Source organism: Micropterus dolomieu, linkage group LG02, assembly GCF_021292245.1.
Source record: "Micropterus dolomieu isolate WLL.071019.BEF.003 ecotype Adirondacks linkage group LG02, ASM2129224v1, whole genome shotgun sequence".
Taxonomy (NCBI): domain Eukaryota; kingdom Metazoa; phylum Chordata; class Actinopteri; order Centrarchiformes; family Centrarchidae; genus Micropterus; species Micropterus dolomieu.
This window is the reverse complement of record NC_060151.1, coordinates 6,243,701-6,254,000: the sequence shown is the minus strand read 5'-3', so window position 1 is coordinate 6,254,000 and position 10,300 is coordinate 6,243,701. Positions and strand designations below refer to the sequence as shown.

The following is a 10,300-nucleotide window of genomic DNA, read 5'->3' as shown; positions in this document are numbered from 1 at the left end:
AAAAGTCTCGTTTAAAGTTTGCCACAAGCCACCTGGGAGACACACCAAACATGTGGAAGAAGGTGCTCTGGTCAGATGAAACCAAAATCGAACTTTTTGGCAATAATGCAAAACATTATGTTTGGCGTAAAGGCAACACAGCTCATCACCCTGAACACACCATCCCCACTGTCAAACATGGTGGTGGCAGCATCATGGTTTGGGCCTGCTTTTCTTCAGCAGGGACAGGGAAGATGGTTAAAATTGATGGGAAGATGGATGGAGCCAAATACAAGACCATTCTGGAAGAAAACCTGATGGAGTCTGCAAAAGACCTGAGACTGGGACGGAGATTTGTCTTCCAACAAGACAATGATCCAAAACATAAAGCAAAATCTACACTGGAATGGTTCACAAATAAACATATCCAGGTGTTAGAATGGCCAAGTCAAAGTCCAGACCTGAATCCAATCGAGAATCTGTGGAAAGAACTGAAAACTGCTGTTCACAAACGCTCTCCATCCAACCTCACTGAGCTCGAGCTGTTTTGCAAGGAGGAATGGGCAAAGATTTCAGTCTCTCGATGTGCAAAACTGATAGAGACGTACCCCAAGCGACTTACAGCTGTAATCGCAGCGACTCTAGCCTACTAATCGACTCTAAACCTAAACTAAATTATAACTCTTTTGAAAGCCTTGTTCTTAGTCTTTCACACCCAAGTTGGAAATCACTGCAACCAATTCTTTTTGTTATAGTGTACCGAGCACCTGGTCTGAATTTTTGTCAACTTTAGTCCTTAAAACAGACAAAGTTATTATTGTAGGGGATTTTAATATTCATGTGGACGTTGAGAATGACAGCTTTAGTACTGCGTTTATCTCTCTTTTAGATTCAATTGGCTTCTCTCAGAGTGTTCATGAACCGACTCACTGTTTAATCACACCCTCGACCTCGTTTTGGTATATGGTATTGAAATTGAACATTTAATAGTGTCCCACAGAATCCCTTTTTATCTGACCAATGTTTGATAACTTTTGAGTTTGTATAGCTGAACTACACGCCATTGTGCAAAAAGTTTTATACAAGACGTCTGTCTGTCGATTCCATCAGCTCTAAATTCATTATCAAGTCACAAAGTAACGGAGGACTCCTATAGTAATGTCAGTCCCTCCCAAATCGATCTTGTTGATAGTGCTGCAGGCTCACTGCGAATGACTCTGTAGCCCCTCTAAAAAAGAAAATACTAAAACAAAGACGGTTAGCTCCATGGTATAATACTGAAACTCGCAAATTAAAGCAAATATCGTGGAAACTGGAAAATTCTCGTTTAATTTGGCAAGATAGTCTTAAAACTTATAGGAAGGCTCTCCGTAATGCCAGAGCAGCGTACTACTCATCATTAATGGAGGAAAATAGGAACAACCCCAGGTTTCTTTTCAGCACTGTAGCCAGGCTGACAGAGAGTCACAGCTCTATTGAGCCAAGTATTCCCATAGCTCTCAGTAGTTACGACTTCATGAGCTTCTTTAATGATAAAATTCTAACTATTAACTCAGGAACCTTAGAAACAGCTGTAAAACCAGATATATGTTTAGACTGCTTTGCTTCCCTCAATCTTTACCAACTAACCTCAATAATTTCTTCATCTAAATCATCAACCTGCCTTTTAGACCCCATCCCGACTTGGCTGCTTAAAGATGTTTTACCCTTAGTCAGCACTTCTATACTAGATATGATCAATCTATCTCTATCAACAGGCTATGTACCACAGTACTTTAAAGTAGCTGTAATTAAACCTCTTCTGAAAAAGTCCAACCTTGATCCAGAAGTTTTAGCTAACTATAGACCTATATCTAACCTTCCATTTCTCTCTAAGGTCCTGGCTCTGTGACTTTCTACAGAGCAATAGTTTATATAAGAATTTTCAGTCAGCTCATCATAGCACAGAGACAGCACTGGTGAAAATTACTAACGACCTCCTAATTGCATCAGACAAAGGACTTGTCTCTGTACTAGTTTTATTAGATCTTAGTGCTGCATTTGATACCATTGACCATCAGATCCTATTGCAGAGACTGGAACATTTCATTGGCATTAAAGGAACCGCTCTAAGCTGGTTTAAGTCCTATTTATCAGATTGATTTCAGTTTGTACACGTTAACGATGAGTCCTCCATGCACGCCAAAGTTAGTCATGGAGTTCCACAAGGATCTGTCCTCGGACCAATCCTCTTCACTTTAAATATGCTTCCTTTAGGCAATATTATGTGCCTTCAGGATGTTAAAACCTGGATGACCTGTAATTTTCTAATGTTAAACTCAGATAAAACTGAAGTTATTGTTCTGGGGCCTAAGCACTTCCGTGACGCATTATCTAAAGATATAGTTTCCCTGGATGGCATCGCCCTGGCCTCCAGCACCACTGTGAGGAATCTTGGAGTTATCTTTGATCAGGACATGTCGTTTAAGTCTCACATTAAGCAAATTTCAAGGACCGCCTTTTTTCACCTACGTAATATTGTGAAAATCAGGAACATCCTGTCTAAAAATGATGCAGAAAAACTAGTCCATGCATTTGTTACTTCTATGCTGGATTACTGCAATTCTTTATTATCAGGCCGCTTGAAAAAAGTCCATTAAGACTCTTCAGCTGATCCAGAATGCTGCAGCACGTGTTCTGACAGGAACCAGGAAAAGAGATCACATTTCTCTTGTCTTAGCTTCTCTGCATTGGTTTCCATTAAAATCCAGAATAGAATTTAAAATAATTCTTCTCACCTACAAAGCTCTTAATGGTCAGGCACCATCTTATCTTAAAGAGCTCATAGTACCTTACTACCCCACCAGAGCACTGCGCTCCCAGAATGCAGGTTTACTTGTGGTTCCTAGAGTCTCCAAAAGTAGACTAGGAGCCAGAGCGTTCAGCTATCAAGCTCCTCTCCTGTGGAACCAGGTTCCAGTTTGGGTTCAGGAGGCAGACACCATACACTGCCGGGGGATTTCCTATGATGCACTGAGCTCCTCTCTCCTCTACTTTCTCTCCCTCTGTATGCAACCTCATCCCATTATTGCATGTTACTAACACAACTTCTCCCCTTTCCGGTAGTCTTGTGCTTTCTCGTCCCTCTCCTCTCTCCTCCTATCACTTCCTGCAGGTGTTTCTGGTTTTGGAGCTGTGGAGTCTGGATCTGTGGTTGCGGGTCACCTGCTGCCCCCGTGTTCCTGCTCGACACTCTCTGCTACAATTATTGGTACTAGTCCTATTGTTATATAATCATTAACATTATGATTATTATCATTAACACTACTATAAATATCTGTACCATTTTTCATTTAGTCTGTAGCAACATCACCTTTACTGTCTGTACCTCTGTGTGTATATTGTGTAGGCTGCCTCCCTCCCCTCTCTCTCCTTCCATCCCTCTCTCTCTCCTTCACCCCCAACCGGTCGAGGCAGATGGCCGCCCACCCTGAGCCATGGTTCTGTTCGAGGTTTCTGCCTCTTAAAAGGAAATTTTTCCTTGCCTCTGTCGCCTAGTGCTGCTCTTGGTGGGAACTGTTGGGTTTCTGTAAATATCATCACTGACTACGGTCTAGACCTGCTCTTTTATGAAAAGCGCTGTGAGATAACTGTTGTTGTGATTTGGTGCTAAACAAATAATAAATAATATAATAATAATCCTTATTTGTAGAGCACTTTTCAAAAACAAGTTACAAAGTGCTTTAACAAGTGTAAAGAATAATACAAAAAAAAACAAGAGCATGAAAAATTAATATAAAATTAGTGAAATAGAATAAAATAAAAGGGATAAAATAAAGTCAAATAAGATCGGGAAAGGCTCTCCTATAAAAGTATGTTTTAAGAAGGGACTTAAAAGAGTTCACTGACTCAGCCGACCTGATTTCCTCGGGCAGGCTGTTCCAGAGCCTCGGGGCCCTGACAATAAAATAAAATTGAATTGAATTGAATTGAATTGAGAAGGAGAAAGCAGACGAAAATGGAAATACTCAAGTAAAGTAGCATCAAAATTGTACTTACGTGAAGAATTTGAGAACCACGTCGCCTGCTACAAAGGTGCAGAACGTTTTTAAACCTGAGGAAAAAAAGTCTATTGTTTTATGAAATATTTTCACCGGAAACGGCAGTATCGTTTTATCGTGGTATTATGTCTGCCTTGACTGTTGACTTTTAACCTGAGTGTATTCATGAGTGTTCACTGCCCTCGAGTGGTCACAGTGAGAAACTACAGCACTATTTATATTCATGGCTAATACAGATAGCCTGTCAGTAAAATTGCAATAAATATTACATTTAGCGATCAGCTACAGTCACATTGATGTCCCACTGCTTATTACTGTTTTTATAAAAAGCTGGTTAAGGTGTTGCGTGTACCCTGTCTTACCAAGTCGAACGTGATGATATATGTACTTCCTGTGAGATAGTTTCAAAATAAAGTAATCTAAAGAAATTCGGGGGAAAAAAGGGTCAACATGAAGTTTAATAATACTCCACATTTCTCAGTGGGAATACAGATATTTATATAGATTATTATTTATAATGGTATTTATGTTAGTATTTAGGCAATTGATAATTATCTGCACCTTCTGCATCTTTCAATGATGCAAGTAATGTAGCTTTACAATCAACCCCCTCTAATGTTGCTGTAAGAGCAAATGCAGAAGCGGATACATATACCAAAGCTAAGGGCAAGCAGGTGTTGGCTTAAACCATGGCCTAAGATGGCTCCAGTGACCCTAAATTGAAGAACTTTACTTGCCAATTTCACAATATCACTATCATGTCAATATCCAATTATTATTTATTTTTAACATTTAATAATGGACTGATTAACCCCAGTCCTAAAATATGACACTAATTTATTCGCCATTTCTATTATTAAATTTAATGCTGATTAAAATGACACTCCTACAGTATGACCTCTGAACTTTGTGTCAAGCTGCAGTAGACACATGTGGACAGAGGAGGACAGCAGATTGAGATTTATCAGTGGCTGTCATGACAAATCCACCTCATCAAACATATGACAGGATTTCAGGGATGTGATCAATGATTAAAATTATCACATGTTTGTAACAAAGTGCCATGCATAAACTCATATTACCTGTAATTCACCTTTTCAAAATATTGACTTCTAAATGAATCATGTTTCCACTCTTCTGTCAGTGATCTGGGCTGGTATGTGTGAAGCAGCTCATACACATTTTGGAATTAAGAATAGGTGCCATGCATAAATGTTCCTTTGATAATGTGCAATGACACGTTCACGTCCAAATATACACACTAGCATCATGAACTCTCATAACAAGAGTTCATGATGATGGATTCAGCATGAATACGATCAAATAATCACACATTTGTGTGATTGTTCCCAACCTTCACATTAAGCACATTTACATCAATTATAAAATGTATAATATATAATGTAATAGCTGAGCTGCCAAAGACAAGAGTTCTGCGAGTCTGAAAGTAAATATAAAACCTTGCCAGTAAACATTTTAAAAGCAAACTGCACCAATTTTACACACACACACAGCATGTGTGAAAAAAGATGTATAAAGCCTTTACTGTCTCAGGAGGGAGCTGTGTGAAGTCTGATGAACTGCCTCAAGTGAAGGCAGCTTTTGCAGCTGGCTCCTCATCTCCTTCAAGACTGTGGGAAAACCATTCCAAGTGATTGTGAGATTGCCCAGAATGTGCAAAGCTTTCATCGAAGCAAAGAGTGGTTAACGTGGAAGAATCTAATATATAAAACACACTCTGGTTTGTTTCTTTTTATTTTACTACATAATTCCGTATGTGTTCTTTCAACAATATATAAATAATAGAATGAAAAACCACTAGATGGGAAAGTGTGAGTCAACTTTTAACTGGTACTGTATATACAGCACATATTGATATGTGATGATGACTGATGTGACACGTCACCTTTGGAAGCCCATCATTGGCTGTAGTAATTGGATGGTGAAATTTACTTTTAGCTTCTTTATACTAAACTATGTTCTACTTCTTACTAAGAATATTTGACAAAGTAGAAGTTTAGGACCATTCTTAAGACAGAGATTTATAAATACCAACCCTGTTCACCACTGTAGGAAACACTTGTTCACAATGATGCATATTTTGTTTCAGACTCCAACTCAAATCAGTTTGCACAAAAACACAGAATGCATTAGGATGTATTGGTTAAGAATGCTTTAATTCATTCAAATACCCACCCAACACGATCGAATACAGATGATAGATTGGTATAAGTAGGCACAAACAGAGCGGTCAGTTCTCTGGGTAGAAGTAGGCACACACAGTATACCTGGAAAACAATCCCATGGTGCTGGACAATGTCGCACGTGTGCTCGTCCTGCAACTGTTCTAGAACACTCCCCACATTAGTAATAATTGCAGCTGAAATTAATCTCCTCATTGAACAAAGTACAATTTCAAACAATGCACCAAATCTCATCACATGTGATCTAAAAATCTAAACATGAAACATTAATGTCATAAGTCTGTGATAAACCTCTCTTCCACTGTAATCACCTATTTATTTACCAGCCAAACCAACTCTATGTTTCCCCAAAATATAAGTACTCATGTTCCAGCAATTATCCCAATCCGATCATCCAGTACTCCCTGTTAACCCTTTCACACACACACCCACACACCACTGCCCCAAATTCTTCTGTATCACCCTTCCCACCCGCCTTGGCCTCTTTGACCCAGCCTGCCCCTCTAGTGGGTTAGCGTTCAGCTGCTGATGATGTGTCCAGCCCAGGTCTCATGTTTAGTTCCCGGTTTGAGATGGGTTATGGTCACCTCCACCGCCTGGACCTTCTCATATTTGGGAGGGATGGAGCACACTTTGTAGCTCACCTCGTCGCCTTCCACTGGCACATACTCGCCCTCGATGCTGCAGGAGAGAGAAATCAATTAGTTATTCTTCTGCTTTACCCGACATGCAGACATCTGCCACCATATTTCACTTGAATTCCAAAAAAGAAACTCTGTTTTGTTTAAGGGAGAAAAGTAATACTGCAGTGCCACCACAGGTGGGTGGGTAGGAGAGGGGGGGGGGGGGGCTTTTATTTTCCAGCCAACAGCAGCAAGGCATGTTAAAGCAGCTGAGCTTTGCAAAGTGAAATCTGTACGTCAAACATGGTTTATGTGGTTCAACCGCTAACATGTTCACATAAAGTTAAAGTATTGATAGTGAAGTGGTTTCTTTTGCCAGCTGAGAAACAAAACCAGACTAACCCTTTAAAACACAATAACACAAACTACCCAGTCGAGGCAGCCGTAGACCAGGAACTCCTGTGTTCTACTCCAAACTGGGGGTGTGCCGACCGCCATCTAGCAACTGTAGGTAGTACACTGACTATGGATAAGTACCTCATACTACCGCACTTCAAAAATCCAAACTAACCTTTAAATTGCCCATTTGACTCATGTGACTGCCATTCACACCAGTTTCTGCCTCTCGTCCTAAAATGAAATACCTGGTGATCTTTGAAAAACCCAGAGGATCATTTAACACCACTTACTGCTGCTCTGGAGGTAAAAACCGCTTTCTACAAGACTTATTACATACATACACACAGACACAGGATGAAGGCTCTCACCCAGGAAAAACCACCAATCAGAGGATGCCGCAACACTTTCCGGAATGCGTACAGATTAAAGTCAATGAGCCCTTCAAATGTAAACGTGATACTGAGTAAAATCGCCAATATAACAGTTCACTAATCACAATAACAGTAACAATAGCAACAAGAGAAACGTAACTTAACAAGACCACCATCATCTCCACCAAGAATAATACCAGCCAACTATCTAGAGAGGCACTCGACATACAGACCTAATAATGGGAGGAGCCATAAATACTGGACACCGACACAAACAGAGGCTTGATTGCCGTGAAATTGGGGAATTCTCAGTCACCTTCCTTTGGGCCAGAGAGGAGCAAGGATGCAAACAGACTCTTGAAGGGATTTTATTGCGTCCTGTTCTGCAGAATGCATTGTGCTGCTGCTGTGTGTGTGTGTGTGTGTGTGTGTGTGTGTGTGTGTGTGTGTGTGTGTGTGTGTGTGTGTGTGTGTGTGTGTGTGTGTGTGTGTGTGTGTGTGTGTGTGTGTGTGTGTGTGCGCGCGTGTGCATGTGCAGTGTACACTGCTGACGTCTATGTGTTTTAAGCCTGTGGGTGATAATAAAAGGCACCTTGGTGATGAAGGTCATCTGATTTTCTGTATCCAGTCCTCCTACACACTCCTGCAGCTCCTGTCATTCCTCTGTGTGTGTGTTTCCATCTACTCCTACACAGACCCTGACATTGTTTGATGTCGGTGATCAAAACCAAAGCAGCCCTCTCACACACCTCATCAGACAATGAGGAAAGACACACAGCTCAAATTTCACCCACAGATCAGCGTCACTGAACCACTCTGTTTTACACGCACACACACACACACACACACACAAACTGTTGATGCCTTTCTCTTCACATGATTTACACACAACCTGATTAGTCATTAGAACACACTATACACGTCAACCTATCCACAAACACGGTCATCCTCACACACACACACACACACACACCTACACACACACTTACTCTGAGATATGGACAAAAATGTCTTTGCCCCCGTCGGATGGTGTGATGAAGCCATGGCCTTTGGAGCGGGAAAAACATTTACACACACCAGTGAACACCGGACCCTGTGATGCACGAGCCGTCCTGCACAGAGGGACACATATAGAAGTGGAGCATGAGAGGGCGAAAACAAAAAAAGTGAGCGATGAAAAGCGTGCAACTATGTCAGCGTATCAACAAAATACTCCCAAAATAATCCACCCGCTACCAAAATCAAGTGCATTTAGATATTATGATTCTGTCAAACACTTGCAGGCATATCACAGTAAACAAGACATAATTTGATATGTAAGTTAGTTTTTACATTTCAAATAACAATAAAAGTCCTTAAAGTTTTATTTTTATATTTTTTAGTAACAGTAGAACGTTTAGGAGACGAGTGCAACTTCAGTGAGTAGGTTTAGACTAGCTTGTGTTCTGCCCTTAACAAGATTCAAGATTCAACAGAACTTCTACCAATACCTAATGAATTCAACAAGATTCACTTACTATACTGGAAACATAGCATCTAACATTACACTCGCTTCACTTGCGCACAAGTCCGTTTCATCCCGTGTGATTCTACAGTGTATGTCTATGTGCATGTGTGTGTCCTCACGCTGAGCAGGTCCTGTTTCTGCGTGTGGGCAGAGGGCTGGGGATGAGGTAGCCTCTCATGGGGGAAGGCGAGCGGTCTCTGTGTCTGCAGGCTGGAGGCTGCAGCGAATCTGATGGGACAAAAAACTGTGTTAGTTACATCATGAGAAATGACACACAGCAGTATGGTACATCGCTGGGTAGGCTCTATACTTCTACTTCAACACTTCCAGGAAACAATGTAAAACAATGTCCGATGGTCCGGCGGCGGCTCTAAGTTTTCCCACAGAGAGACATGAGGCGGAGGTAAAATGCAAAGCACAATCGTGGCAATTATCTTCCATACAGACACCATGAGACACAACAAAACTTGCACCGAAAGCAACTAGCTGCCTTATACACCCTTCTGTGCTGCAGGTAATTAGGTGGACAACACAACTTAGGTGGGACCACAAGCATACGAAATTGTAAATATTTACTGAAAACAAACACCATGCAAAAATACAACACAAGGAATCATAATACAAATTCTTATTAAATCAGCAAGATATCTATGAAGATTCTCAGTCATCCAGGTCATAGTTATCCAATGAAGGTTAAAATCAAGGGCAACTGGACTTGGTTGAAGATACTGGAAGACGTTTCGTCCCTCATCCAAAGGACTTCTTCAGTTCTGACTGACTGGCAGGGAAACTCCGTTATTTAACCTCAGTGGGGTCGTTGGCCCGGGTCATCGATACCGCTGGTTCGTTAGTGTTCCTTGTTGCTGTGACGACAGTCGTTACAGTCGTTAAGACTACCTGTGGCCACGACTGAACGACCATCGTTGGTATCTTCACCTGAGGTCAATAGGTTACGTTTGTTGAGTTTCCTGGGAAGTGATGAAAGGACAGCATTGTAAGTGGGGGATAAGTGGTGGCGTAGACCCCCTCCTCTGTTCAATGACGGCTTCTCAACCCTGGTGTAGATGGCTTCCTTGACACCTCTTTCAAACCATCCATCTTCTCTGTCTAAAATGTGCACCTGGTGGTCCTCAAACGAGTGTCCTCTGTCCTTCAGATGTAAGTAGACTGCAGAGTC

At 41.2% G+C, this 10,300-nt stretch overlaps 1 protein-coding gene across 1 annotated transcript in view; it reads right to left on the bottom strand.

The window, feature by feature from the left end:
- Positions 1-6,177: 6,177 nt before the first annotated feature.
- carhsp1 (calcium regulated heat stable protein 1) overlaps positions 6,178-10,300 on the bottom strand; it is a 33,112-nt gene continuing 28,989 nt past the window's right edge. The window contains exons 3-5 of the mRNA XM_046043596.1: positions 9,243-9,351; positions 8,606-8,728; positions 6,178-6,904 (exon numbers count right to left, since the gene is read on the bottom strand). Coding sequence (XP_045899552.1) covers positions 6,742-6,904; positions 8,606-8,728; positions 9,243-9,351 — 395 coding nt within the window. The 3' untranslated portion in view covers positions 6,178-6,741. The remainder of the gene's footprint in view (positions 6,905-8,605; positions 8,729-9,242; positions 9,352-10,300) is intronic.